This window comes from Cryptotermes secundus, unplaced genomic scaffold, assembly GCF_002891405.2.
Source record: "Cryptotermes secundus unplaced genomic scaffold, Csec_1.0 scaffold250, whole genome shotgun sequence".
NCBI classification, from domain to species: domain Eukaryota; kingdom Metazoa; phylum Arthropoda; class Insecta; order Blattodea; family Kalotermitidae; genus Cryptotermes; species Cryptotermes secundus.
Window position 1 is genome coordinate 1,595,503 of NW_019738873.1, and position 15,205 is coordinate 1,610,707.

Genomic DNA, 15,205 nt, shown 5'->3' on the forward strand with positions numbered 1-15,205 from the left:
TTTTTTTTTATTTTGACCTGCATCTACATCATAACAATTAATTTCCTACCAAACACAACAGTTTTCCCTTAACTTTTGCACCACTGCACTTTCAGTTCTTTTCCAAATTTCTTTTTCACTAGCAGTCCATAAAGCTTGCTGCGTCTGCATTCTCATTCAAATCTTCAAGCCAAATTGTATTATACGTAATTGCATGTTACGGGATGGACTTGTTCTTATACATTTCAACCATTTTTGGAATTATGAGTACCCATTAGAAGAAGCATTTCTCTCTTTCTTTTTTTTAGTTCTATAAACTCTCGTAATATTGTGCTTACACTGTGGTTTCACTGATTTATAATTTATATATAATTATATTTATAATTTATAATTTATAAAGATGTTTCATTTACTCTTATCTATTACGAGGACAAGTTTCCTGCTTCCATATGTGGGATTGTTGATGTTCTTAAAGACAACAGTGTAAATCCATAACAATTGTATATATTAAATTGTATAAACTGAATGTACAGAATAGCTGCGAAGCTATGTGGCATGTCAAAAGTTGGTTGGCCCTGAAAAGGGCACTTTGTTCCACCATGAGTGCGCTGGCAGAATTTGCTCCTTTGTAGTAGATCAAAGCTTTACAGCGGTTCAGCTGGTTTGTCCGGCCAGTGATGTGGTGCTGTGTGCACCGATAGGAACAGCTGCCTAGTCGCAGAGTGAGGTTGCTGGAGAGTTGGGCAGCTATGTTAGCTATCTGGTAGCAGAGTGCGGTTGCTGGAGTGTTGCAGCAGCTATCTTTGGCGCAGGGAAGAGCTGATGACTCTGATCACAAGGAGTGAGTACTGTCTGTTAGACCGGCGAAACTACATGTTACTATGTGGGATGTTCCCACGCATTTTAAATTTTTTTTTTACTTTGTTGAAAGTCAAATTTGTTTAAATTACTATCTTATAATAGAGTCTTCAGGAGCTGGGATAGTGCAGTTGGTACAGTGATTACCTATGGGCTCGACAGCCAAGGGGTCAGAGATCAAGTCTTGGTGGGCTCAAGAATCTTGTCTTCTTCATGTTGTCCAGACCAGCTATGGGGTTCGCCAATTGGTACCAGGGGTAGTGCAGCCAGGGCATGAAGCTGACCACTCACCTCCAGCTAGTGCAGAGGTCAAGTAAATGTGGATCTATACATCCACTCCCCCATATGCTTTTATGGCATAGTCCTTAATTAGTTAAGCACAGGGATAACTTTACCTTTTAATACAGTATTCTGTATACTGAATTCTATACTTCTCACTTTTTAAATAATAAATATTTACATATTTGTGAAAAAGCCCTACCATATGCTAAAGAGTATTTAATCTCATTAATTAATATCCAGGTATGTAAAAGCAAAGTAAAGCTATCCCTGAAACAGGCCATGGAGGCCCACAGGGTTGTGAGATGTCAAGGCTCCCACATTTTCTAGGCACTCGGCTCACAGATTGCAGTGAGGTTTAGACTTTCACGTCAGCTGCACCTTCACACCCAGGAAGATTCCTGGTACTCATTTCTGTTAGAAGCTGATTTAAGCCCAGGGCCATAGCACAGCTGGAAGGATTAGGTTGGTAGAAAAATACAATGACCTCATCAGGAATTTAACCCACAACCTTCTGGCTTACAGCATAATGCCTCAACAGAACTATTAACTGTAAACAACTAACATTGGGGAAACTTTTTCTTTATGGATAACTACCTGTAAAATAAAAATCATTAAAATTGGTGACAAGGACAAGGATGATGACAATGCTTGATCTGATATAGATGACTCACATGGGCATACCCATCTGTAAGTCACAGCATAAAGAATTTTTCATGGCATTATACAGATGTTTAGTTGTTACAGCTTCTGCTTAAAAAAATAAATATTTTTGGCTACTTAACCAATTGACTGAGAATGCTCGTGAAATATTAAGACTCTGAACATACAGGAAGTACAGTGCATATGAAATATACAGGGAAACTGACATGATTATAAACATGCTTTTCCAAATGTTAATGATTATTTATACACTGAGTTCAATTTGTCCTGTGCAAAAATCTGATAATTACGGAATAGTCTTCTTTAAGAATAAGCAGAATATGCAGTTTGTAGATTTCCGTGTACATTATTTTCCTTTCAGTTATCGCTTTTTTAAGCCGCAAAAGGTTTACATGAATACACAGATGTGAAAGACACTTCCATCTCTACTCTAATCATACTGTCATGTATGAGGGGTTTGCGTGACTAATAATAATGGGTTCTGGATTGGATGATTGGCTTTATTGGCACTTCTACTACAATCACTCTTAATTACAATCAATTATATGAGCTCAGAATCCATGGCTGTGTCAGACTTGCTCCATTCCTTACTGGACCATGAGTGTATTATCTTCTGTGTGACTGACTTGGTTCTGATTTACAAATCGGTCACTTCTTCAGCTTCCGTTGTCCGCTGATTAACACTCCACAGCTGAACATTCAACTTTTGAATTCTCTTATGACTGAATCACTGAACTCTCTTGAATTGAAGTAAACTCTCAAATGATGGCTCCCTTATGACTCACTTAAGAGTGAACTCTCCTGAACTTAACTTCCAGGTGAACCGAATACAGATCACCAACTCCAACAATTTGTTTACTACTCTCTTATATTTGTGTTTTGTCAGTTGCTATGAAACATGTCTAGCAACCTGCTACCCAGCAACAGAGATCCCATTGTTGACTGCATAACCTTGGGAATGTGTTTATTGAACTGTTGTCTAGCAACGGTCATATTTGTCATAATATAATTATGTGTTTGTGCAACTGTGCTTTGTGCTAGAATGTGAGGCAGCTGAGGAGGGTGGGGGAGATTAAATCATTTTCCCACCCTCATGACACTATAATGTACCGAAAATCACTAACCATGTTCATACAACTAGCATTAGCTGTTAACATCGAAGTGTGACGGTTAAAAATAAGGTAATTTTGGATTCTCTGGTTACTTGTGCTTCCCGTCTTTTCCCTTAGATGTGACAATGAAGAGTGTACAGCACAAATATAAGGAAAACTGTCCATTTTACTATTCTAAATGCCCCTGCCAGAGTTAATTTGTATATAGTGAGAGCGAAACATCTTGGCAAGGTATGAACATGAAAAGCTGACTGTACTCACTTTTTGTTCATAGGATCTTGCAACTTTTCTTTCTTGACATAATCTGTAACATGTTTGCGAACATCTGCCACTGTTAAGCTGGCCCCTTTCCTGTAATAAGAACAATATGTGCACTTGATTTACCTTGGAATTTCAAATTGTCTTTAGTTGAGCATGGCTTAAGTGGTTCACCACATTGTGTCTGCATAATGTAAAACACTTCACATTCTCTCCAATCAACAGGTTTACTCTTCTGTTATCATGAGGTCTAAAGACTGAATATACATATATGATGCCTTACTTACTTACTTACTTACTTACTTACTTACTCACTCACTCACTCACTCACTCACTCACAGAGCTGAGCCCTTCTGGAGGAGCCGCCAATTCTGCAGCTACTCAAGAATTTCCCAGCATTTTATGGAACCCTAAGGTTCATCACCGTGTTCACAAGAGCCCTCCACTGGTCCCTATCCTGAGCCAGATCTATCCAATCCATCCCATCCAATCCTATCTCTCTAAGTAAGATCCATTCTAATAGTCATGTGATGCCTGGCTGGTAAAATTACAGTTTCAAATTTGTGTTATGATGTAATGTAACTTTCTAATAATAATGTAATGCCCTACACCACTACATGGCCATTATCCTCAAAGATGTTTTACACTGAATTTAAATATGGATATATCACATACCTGAGTCCAGTATTAGAAAAGAGTGGCAGCACTGCATGGGTTACAATATACAGCTCAACAATTGCTGGTTTCACAGCCATGGTAGACAATTCAGACATCTGCCCCACACACTCTGGCGGTTTTTCTGTGTCTACAAACTCCCGTAACATCACATGATTTGGGTTTATTCCCATAATACTTTCAACACCTTTCGTTAGTTCCCTCACTGTTACTATATCTAAGCTCTCCATTGCGCTCAGGAACTTTGACAGTTTTTTGTAACTTGACCTTTTTAAATCCAGTTGTTTTCCTGAAGGACAAGCTGGTATCATATGTAACTTGTAAAAATTACTTGTTAATAATGGAAATTCAACTTTTTTAGCAGTAGTCTTCCACGCTTTCAAAAAGCAGTATTCCAGCAATTTGTCCATACTTTCTTGAGGGTTTACATCTAGCTCAGAGGGTTCTTCAGTATCAGTGTCCTCTTCAGGAGTTCCAACACATTCCTGGACTTCCTGCACGTGAAGGTCTTCTGATTTATCTGCAGCAATGACATTCAAAACCAGGTCTGTAGTATTGTCACATAAACTTTCAACTGCATTTCCCTCTAAGTCACCTGGTAGAATTAGCATGGCACTTTCACTCACTGAATCACTTTCCACCCTCCTTGTAGATTCAGTTCCTGCAGGAACATTATCACCTACTGCTGCTGAAGTAACATCCACCTCAACCTCATAACCAGGGGGAGGTCCTAATTCAGGTATTGTGAGTTTAGTACCATATGACCACAGTTCATCTCCAACAAGGTGCAAAATTTTCACTGCTTTGCCACGCTGTGCAGCCATATACATGTCAAAACTTGACAATGCTGTCAGCCCAACAGCAACTGGAGCCTTATTTGTTGTCATATTTACTGCAACTGCCTCCCCTTTCTGCAAATTTCCATAAGCTTTGACATGTAATTGTCCCTTCAGAACTATTCCTGGCAGCATGAGGTCTGCACCTGCAGAAAGTCTGTCATAAACTTGAGGCCATATTGTGAACGATGGCAAGATACTAGGAAAGGACCACAACATATATACAGTTGGATACATTTTCTGCTCGAGTTCAAAGATTAGAGGTAGTTTCTGAACACAGTACACAATCCCCAAATCACCCCCATTAGTAATAATTTTTATTGCACTCATCACTTCCTTTGGAGGGAACAGAACTTGTAGGTCACTCTCGGAGAGCTGAGGAAACTGTTTCATTGCTTCTTGTCTAAGTCGCTTTCTAGGGGAGAAGAAAATCATATTTAATGTCACATTATTGTTTTTGTTATTGTTGGTGTTATTATTATAGAAAATATGGATAATAATAAGAAGTAAAAGAAAAAGTATGTGATGTTTAGTGCAACAGATTGGTTCTCAACCAGTTCTGCATGGTAAATCTGTCACGACAACTTGTCATGGTTTCTGTACAAAATGCTGTTGAGTCTGTCAGTCACAGGATGGAACAGCAAGACATATATATGCTTTTGTGAGCCAGTATGGACTATTGCTGGGTGTCTTGAATGTCACACTTCCACTTGAAGGGTTACATCAGCAAGCAATATGTCTGATTTTGAGCCTCAAGAGAATCTAAGGCCTACCACAGTCAACCCACTGCATCCAGAGAGAGAGTTTCAGTGTAATAAATTTCCCAAGTGTACAGATTAATATGTGGAAGCTTCATACAGTTGCATTTCATAACAAAGAAGTTATACAATATTAAAATATTAGATAATAAAAAGCACATCAGGTACAGTATGATGCATTATTTACCTCTGCACTATATACCGGTGTACTACCTCAATCTACAAACATAATGTGTACCTTTCAATGAAATCATAAGCTAAATCTTCATAAGCCAAATTTATTTTTTCTCAAGAAACAATGTTACATTTATTAATGCTTTCCTCTGTCAAATTTTCTTCATATAAAGGAGATAAGAAATTGCAAAATTTGTAATCAAATTTTTAATTTTATTACAATAAATTTGTCACATACCATGCGCCTCATGCTTTTTAAGACGTATGATAGATTCTCAAGCAAATCAGGGAAGAATTATTTGAGTCGACAGGGCTATTTGCAGAATGCTTTGCTGATACTTGAAAAGTGGATGCCACAGAGTATGTGCTGTCCTGCACTTTCTTGAAGAAACTGTACAACAAAACTGAAGAGAAGACTTGTTTCTTCTTCTCACAAAGACATTTGTAGGTGGCTACCTCCATCTGAACACCTCTACAAAGCATACTACTACTTTCAACATGGGGATCGTTCCATCGAATGCCTTTAAGGTTGCATCAGTTCCCTTTAATGAATTGCCACGAACTTTTAAAATCAAGACCCGTACAGGAGGGCTTGAACTGTTCTTTGATTTCACTGTACATTTCTATTGCCTCTTCATTTGACAGTTCAGAACCACAGAGGGGCAAGAGACTCAATAACACGTAACACACAGCTCAAACAGTTAGTGTATGCCAAGGCAAGGTTAACAGGAAATATAATTACAAATTTACATGCTTCAGATTATAAAGTAACAACAAAAACTGCAAAAGAAACACACACAAAAAAAAAAAGATACACCACCACCCTAAATGCAACAGTAAGACAAACATCAGTGCATACAAAAGAATTTCACTAAAATAATATCATAACAGCCAACCCAATGTTCACAATAGCAGATGACATGAGCTATTATACCAAATGTGAGACACAAGCAAGATGGCCCACAAATTAAAATACCTTGATATGCGAACCAGGTGTTATTATGACTTGGGCAACTTAATACCTTTCATAACGCTACACACCATTTTTTTNTAAATTCTGCAAGTTCAACACACGTCTGTCAGGGAATGAGGCTGCCAACACTGCCACTAAAGACGCTGATCTGTTCACAGATTTAACACCAGACCTGCAATGTCCATGACTTTCTTTAATGTGCTGTCTGCTATCATGGCAAGATGAACACAGACTGAGGCAACCAACTACAAGTGATGAATCTGTGCATACAGGTGTGGCATTCGTCCCACAGCTCCATTAGGGCTGAGGTTACCATGATGTGATGCAGGATTCGTTGCACTCATCTTCCATGTGGTCATCTATTAAGACATGACCCAGCACCACTATGATATCTCCCTTACCATTTGACATACTCTGCAGGAATACCCACACGTGATAAGGAATGGAAGGTTTTGGCATTTGTAGTCTGTTACCAGAGTCTGTGTCCATCTTGCCATGATGATAAAACAGCACAATAAAGAATGGCATGTACATGGCAGATTTGATGTTAAATTTCTGAAGAACGGTTCAGCTCCATGGAGTTAGTTGGTTACTGACATTTTTGAGGAAAGTTACTGTCTCCACTTTCTGGGTCAAAGAATGTGGCAGTTCCATTGTGCTTGCTTCTTGCTGTCTTGGCTTACTCTGTTCTGTAATACAACTAGGACACTGCAAAATCACTATACCTACATAAAATATAATTTTTCCCTTTTTAATACTACAAGAAACAAAAATGGCAAGACAACTACATATGTTACTCCAGTACATGTTAGTAATGGCAGATTTATTTAAATTGTAAATGTACAGTCTTCTGCTTCATATCAAATAAATACTTTATTTTTTCCACCTTCAAAACCCCTTTTGAATGTACATATTTGGAAGTATGACATGTAATGGGTAGAAGATAATGGACATGCTTGCAACCAAATACGTACACGAGACATGACATTTCATGTCAAACGATTTAAATCTCCCGCACACTCAAATCAATATTCGTAGACAACGTAACATTGGTAACATCAAAGCGAACAGGGCGAACAGTATGGCTGTCCTACCTCGGCACCCATTTGCTTGGGGGATCCAATACAAGACAATATTTAGTTGTACTGCAACAAACCATAATCTCAAAATATCCTACATAACGTATATATCTGTTGGTTATTCAAATTAACTAAAGTGAACCTAACTACGAATGTTTACACACAAATTTTTAAAGATTATACCAACCTTTCTGATCCTTTTAACTGAGTGTTAGTCTTAACGCGAAACGGTTTGTGAAACATCTTGCATTCGTCGTATTACTGGTAAGTAAAATGAAGATAAATATATGGGAAATCTTGAACGGTTTTGTACACAACAGTGAACTCCGCAAATTATTTTTTTTGTATATCAGATCGGCATGCGTTATTTCAACACTTTCTACTTTAAAACACGATGGCAGCAGCCGTCACTAACACGGGAATTAACAGTTCAAGTGAAGACCTAGATATGTTACATATATTATATATGTATATTTGATTATATACCTTAACACTTGCATTACTAAAAGAATTTCCCCTTATATGTACAGTTTTTTTATATGTTTGCTTTCGCTGCAACGTTGTTCTTACTGTACATGAAATACCTAGGTGATATTGACTAGCGTGAGTAGTGGTTGCAATTTCTAATATTAGATGGAAGAGATATGGATTGCGGTAAAATAATTGATGCCAATAACGTAATTGTTTTCAATTAGAAATGACAGATTGAAGAAATTCTATGTGTAATGACTTCACGAATAATCAGGAAAAGGATGCTGCGAGAACGACATATTTTATTTCAATCGATTAATACGGGTTTACTCGGGCAGTTCATCCAAAATCAAAGAATTTGTTTCACGAGTAAGTGGGAAAGAGTAGGTCACATATACTAGAGGTATGGCTTGAGTAAGATAATCTGCTGCCCTAAACAAATAACGTTTTTGACACCTTTCTTGCCCGCATTGCCTGAATGTTAAATGTTAACGAAGGCTTGTAAAATATGCCACCCCCAAGCGTCGTCAGTTCTCTCGCGCTGGCCCCGACCAGAGGCGACATTGGTTGTTTCTGTTCATGATCTATAGAGTAGAAGTATAAGCTGTAATCAGAGCCAGATTTTTTTTTTGTATCTTCAGTTCCCAGTTGAATGCCCAAAAATAGGCTACAAACATTTCATCAGTCCCACATTTAGTAATCAGTATTAATTTTAAATATTTTGCACTGATTTTTCCTATCCACTGATTATGCCATCAAAATTGAATTCCTGTTCCTTCACCCATCAGCATATTTTTTTGGGGTGTTTGGACTACAATTATACAACTAGTTTCAAATCTTGATCTCATAAAATTGGCTGTGATAACTGTCCCGTTATATTCAGCTGAGTCACTGACTGGTATGTCACATGACGTTTCTAATTGAAATTCTTAATGTTGACATTATAGGGACCTTGCCTGTTCTGTATTAATTATTTGATAATGTGCTAAATTACTGCATCTCTGTAAGCTTAATGCCATGTAATAAAACAACTTGTTTGATACATTTAACTTGATATGACTGTTATATAAGTTAATTTTTATCTTTATTGTCTTTGTTATTTGCATCTTGTGTTGTGTAAGAAGCCAAGCAAGGATTAACATGTATAAACCCTCAGTTGGAGGGGTTATTCACAATTTGATATTGTGTCCATGTCAGTGTGAGTGAAAAATGAGAGGTGGCTTTGTGATTAGTAGTGGATGAATTACTATTCTTGCAAGTAATGAGGGATCACATGCAGGAATTAGTAATTGTTATCCAGTACATTTGGGAACAAGTCTGATGAAAATGTGTAAATTTGAATGTTTATCATCATTTATAACTGTTGCATTTATGTATGGTTGAATGAGTAGGGTAAAGATCTGAGCAGGCAGTAAAGCTGGTACGGGAAGAAAATTTATAAAAATAAGGGTTGAAAGAGAGGGAGATGTGACAGTAGGATAGGATCATGTCGTTGGATTTGTTGAAGACTACATTTACATTTATTTTTCACTTCATGGATCCAATCATCTCCCCATAAGGCTGGATATAAAACATGTCACATATTACAAATTCATGATGACTACACATCATTCAACCTTTGTACAATAAAATATATAATCAGGCCTCACACAGATAGCTCAAGTTGTCAGGACAACACACATGGGTTGTGGGAAAAGCCACTGTCAAATTCACACCTTGCCATTCCACACACACTGGCAAGCCGTATACCTTATAAAATATTAAAATTCATAACAAAAACAGACATCATACACATCAGACTAAATTTGCAGATATTAGGAACTTTAGTAGCAGATGGAGAATTCAGGACATTGGAATCCTTTGAGCGTGAGCAAATTTTGGGGTACTGTCATGAAAGTCAGTGGTGCGAAAAGAAAACAGTGATTCTCTGGTTCTTTGGACAGATAAATATCTCACTCTTACACATATATTTACTGTAGGAATAAGGTGTGGGCTTTAACTGGCCCATGCACCACTGCCGTGAGTGACCTATTCTGATACATTTCCTGTCAGCAATTGTCCAGTTTTAACATGGTATATTCCTTAACATCAGAAGAACTGATTTACACCATCCTAATTTGTAAACAAAAATTACTCATAAAATCTTAAAAATGCATAAAGCCATGAAAAAATAAGTACTAGTTACTACTGCACCTTTTACTTGGTTGCAAGCATGAGTCAGAGCTGATGGAACACTGTTTTACAAGCAGCTACTCTAAGGTCATATGTACTGCCTGTACTTCATTTAAGCAATAACAGATGAAATTTTAAATATGGTGTTTAACTTGTATTTGAGCTGGGATAGTGCAGTCAGTATAGCAACTGGCTATGGTCTGGAGAACCACAGGGTCAGAGTTTGAGTCCCGGTGAGGGCAAGAATTTTCACTCCAGCATGTCATCCAGACTGGTTCTGGGGCCCACCCAGCCTCCTTTCCAGTGGGTACCAGGGGTACCCTGGGGGTAAAACAGTCAGGGCATGAAGCTGACCACTCACCTCCAACTAGTTCCGAGGTCAAGAAAACGTGGGTGTAAACATTCACTCCCATGTACGTCTTCATGGCCTAGTGCTTAATTACACGTAGTTAAGCACAGGGTCAACTTTGCCTTTTTAACTTGTATTTGTAGTGCCTTCATTTGAAACAGTGATGTAAATTTTAGCAGCACTGAAGAAAGCTGCCTTCTGGGATGTGGTGTCATGTAGATATTGTGTTAACAGACATTTCGAAGGAATGTATCGCCTCCATCTTCAGGGTAGAAGAAAATAGAAAATCTGCAAGCAAGGAACCAGTGAGAGCAAGTGCTGACAGACTAATGTCGAGTCAAGTCAGCACCTGCTCACACTGATTCCTCACTCGCGGATTTTCTTTTTTCTTCTACCCTTCAGTTAGTTCAAATCTTGGTTTTATATATTTGCTGTGTTGGCAGTACTGACTGAATAACCATTGTAGCTGAGTCAATTTGAAGTACATTAATTATAAACATTTTTCTTGTATTTGTATAGTCATTAACTCCCGAGGCATGAATTGGTGAATTGGCCGACTAGGTTCACACGATCACAATGGCAGTACAGTCTAAGATGTGTGTGAACTTGGACTACTGAAACACTGGAATAATGGGTTTGAATACTGCTTGGGGCATGGATATATGTTGATCCCATTCTGTGTTGTGTTGTCCTGAGTAGACTGAGGCCTTGCAATGGGCTGATCCCCAAATGCCTGAAAGATTCATTATTACTTACTTACTTACTTATGGAGCTGAACCCTTCTTGAGGAGCCGCCAAATCTGCAGCTACTCGAGAATTTCCCAAGCATTTTATGGAACCCAAAGGTTCATTACTGTGTTCACAAGAGCACTCCACTGGTCTCTGTCCTGAACCAGATCAATCCAATCTGTACCATCCCATCCTATCTAAGATCCATTTTAATATTGTCCACCCACCTATGCAGATTCATTGTTTCAAAATTAATTTTTAATTGGAACAACCATACAACCTAATCCATGATAAATGAATGACAATGATAATACGTTTATATCTCATATTTTATTTGATATTTATGATGCTTCAAAAGAGTATGCCGTGTGGAATTTATACATATAAAAGAGGTTATATTATTCAAATAAGTTCTTGAAGTTTACATTTGCCCTTTACCCTCAGAATTTTTTTGCACACACCTTCCTCATGCCAAGCCGATGATTTTCACACACAATTTGGTGAACTTTTGCAATATTTTCTTCAGTTCTGCTTGTTGCTGGCTGTTCTGATCTCTCTTCGGAAGTGACACTTCCTCTTCTCTCAGAAAAACGTGTCACCCACTTGTAAACTGCTGTTCCCTTCATAGCATCGTCCCTGTAAACTTGCACTAACACTTCTCTGATTTCACTTCCACTCTTGCCAAATGTAACAAGAAATTTATGGTTCTTTCTGACCTTTTGTAACTGCTCACCAAAAGACACTCAGCCAATAGTAGATGCCACTCAGAAAGAGACTGCCCTAGACCAACAACAACAACAACAACAACACAGCTGTGAAACGCTGATATGCCAGCGTTATCAAACCATACTGAGGTTTCTGTCCATTGCTACCATGGCAAGCACACCGTGGCGAGTTCGTGAACTTTATTGTCAGACCTTGTATTTCTCCTACACCTGCATATGAAATGTATTGAAAAATTAATACAGATGTGATGCTTGTTCTGGAATTATAAATAAAACCTGTTGGAACATACATAGCATTTAAGTCTATTAAGTGTACAGGGAAGGACAGTTTGATTATGATTCTCGTCACATACACAGAAACAGAAAAAGTGGATCTGTTTCAGTACTCCATCCTTTATGTTTCTGTTGAAACTTCTGTTGCAAGTTCTGTCCACATTTTATGCCTCAATCCACTTTTCTTGCACTTGATATAACCTTTATCAGTTGGTGAGTTAGGTAGTTGCAAGGCCAGGATTTCAATGTTGCTATTGAACTTATTTTGTATTTTAGACTTGTGTTGTATGGTATTTTATTTTATAGTTGTATTTTATGTATTTCTTTCCTTATATTTGTGTGTGTGTGTGTGTGAGGGGGGGGACATAAGATCCGGCCCTTGCACTGTGACCTTCAGTGATTCCTTATATTTGCTTATAAATTAAAACAGAGTTAAATAAGTTGTGTTAATGCCAACTGACTGATAGTTCTGTACAAAAACTATTTTATTTAAACCTTCATCCCCACTTCACATTAACTAACCATGTCAAATTTTAAGTACTGCAATATGTATTAATTTCCAAGTGAAACAGGTTCATTTTCCATGGAATCAGTATGAAACTATTGTTACCGTAGAATTTAGAACTTTTGCTCCATGTGCCATTTTCTGTACATTCCATACAATGAGTGAAAGTATCATTCCCATCAAGCCTTGAGAATGAGTGGAACTTAATGCATATGCACCTTCACTCTGTTAGTATGACACATATTTATGTGTTGAAGTAGTGGCCAGTTCCTATTTTTAAGTGGACATAGATTCTAAGGCAATGTGGAAATAATGAACCATTATACAGGAAGAATTCAAAGTTCTCACATGTTAAATAGAAATTCAAAAGTTGATTATTATCATTTTCCCCTTCGAAATTCATGTCTTTGGAAATTAGTCTGTTACTCTTATGGATAATTCTCCATTTCATTTTTCATTTCATTTATTTACATGTCAAAAATCCTTTACAAGGTCGTAAGACTCAGGATATAGACAATAGTCCAATATAACAATTAAATATAATAATTACAAAAAATATAATACATGTTAAAATATTTATGTAAACATAATTTTAAAATTATAAAACTTGTAATTTAACTTTTCATTAATTAAGTATTTAATCCCAATAAAATCAATTATCAATCTTCTTAACCGTGTAATCAAAAAATTCATCAATACCATAAAATGAATGTAAATGGAGAAATTGTAATAGTGCTTTCTTGAATCGATTTTTGTTTTTGGATAACTGTTTTATTTTGCGTGGAAGACTATTATAAATTTTGATTCCAAAATACTGTGGACCTTTCTGAAATGCTGTTAGATTTGACGAGGGGAGATGCAAATTTGAACTATTTCTTGTTACAGTTGTATATATATCTGAATTTTCTGCAAATAAATCCATATTATTAACTACAAACATCATCAAAGAATATATATATTGAGAGGGCAGTGGTAATATTTTCAATTGTCTAAAGATTTTTTTACATGAATCTCTGTTTCCAGCTCCCACCATTATTCGAACAGCTCTCTTCTGCAATTTAAAAACGCACATACTGAGAGTTCTATTTCCCCAAAAAATCAAACCGTAAGACATCACTGAGTGGAAAAAGGCGTAATACACCATTTTAAGGGCATCAATATTTAAATACTGTTTGGTTTTCCTAATTATGTAACAGGCTTTATTTAATTTACCTATAATTGAATCTATATGCTTTTTCCAAGATATTGTGTTATCCAGTGTCATACCCAAGAATTTTACCTCATTTGACTCTAATAAAATTTTGTTTCCATATTCAATATTTAATTTTTTGGTAAAATTATGTTTAGCTGAGAAATTTACACAGCAAGTCTTGCCTAAATTTAATGAAAGCATATTTGAATTAAACCATTCATTCATCGATCTAAACACCGTAGTAAGTTTTTTTTCCAGCTGCATAAAATTTAATTCATTTACTATTACACTTGTATCATCGGCAAATAGCACAACTGATGTATGTGATGGGACAGAACACTGTATAAAGGAGGGTAAGTCATTTACATAAATAAAAAATAATAGCGGACCCAAAATCGATCCTTGAGGAACTCCTTTATCAATTTTTCCCCAATTAGATAACTTATTGTTAAATTTTACTCTTTGGTATCTATTTTCTAAATATGACTCAATTAGAGAATACATCACACCGCTTACACCATAATATTTCATTTTAACCAATAATATACCATGGTCCACACAATCAAAAGCCTTCTCCAAGTCAAAAAATATACCACCACTTTTCCTTTTATTATTTAAGGCCATCAGTATATCATTTGTTAATTTGTAGGTTGCATTTATAGTTGATGTGTTCTTCCTAAATCCAAACTGACAATTTGAAAGGATATTATTTGTAATAAGGTGAGCCATTATTCTCTTATATATAACTTTTTCGAAAATCTTAGAGAAAGATGGTAATAGAGAAATTGGTCTAAAATTTGATACATTATTTTTATCACCTTTCTTGTATATAGGGGTAACAATCGAATATTTCAGTCTACTTGGAAAAACACCTGTAGATAATGACTTATTTATAATACAACATAATGGAGAGCTAATAAAGGGTGCACTAATTATCAATAATTTTATGGATATTTCATCGTAACCACAACTGTTTTTCCAGTTTTTCTCCTGTCCATAGTTCCATAATTATCTGTATAATGTCATTCATGCTGCTGTATTCAACTGATATCTGCAACATAGGCTAGTGGAGACATATCCAAGTTTCAATGCACAAACACTGCTGTTGTGAATTTCTATAATTTCACATTATTCATATTTTCAGT

The 15,205-nt window shown here is 36.6% G+C and overlaps 2 protein-coding genes across 2 annotated transcripts in view; one reads left to right on the plus strand and one right to left on the minus strand.

Moving 5' to 3' along the window:
* Positions 1–8,466, minus strand: part of LOC111871098 (eukaryotic translation initiation factor 2D) — a 15,258-nt gene extending 6,792 nt beyond the window's left edge. Inside the window, exons 1-3 of the mRNA XM_023863891.2 lie at positions 7,832–8,466; positions 3,825–5,075; positions 3,153–3,242 (exon numbers count right to left, since the gene is read on the minus strand). Of these exons, the coding sequence (XP_023719659.1) occupies positions 3,153–3,242; positions 3,825–5,075; positions 7,832–7,887 (1,397 nt within the window). The 5' untranslated portion in view covers positions 7,888–8,466. The remainder of the gene's footprint in view (positions 1–3,152; positions 3,243–3,824; positions 5,076–7,831) is intronic.
* A 38-nt stretch (positions 8,467–8,504) lies between these two features.
* Positions 8,505–15,205, plus strand: part of LOC111871099 (N-fatty-acyl-amino acid synthase/hydrolase PM20D1) — a 33,645-nt gene continuing 26,944 nt past the window's right edge. Inside the window, exon 1 of the mRNA XM_033754121.1 lies at positions 8,505–8,518. The gene's annotated coding sequence lies outside the window, so the exon portion shown is untranslated. The remainder of the gene's footprint in view (positions 8,519–15,205) is intronic.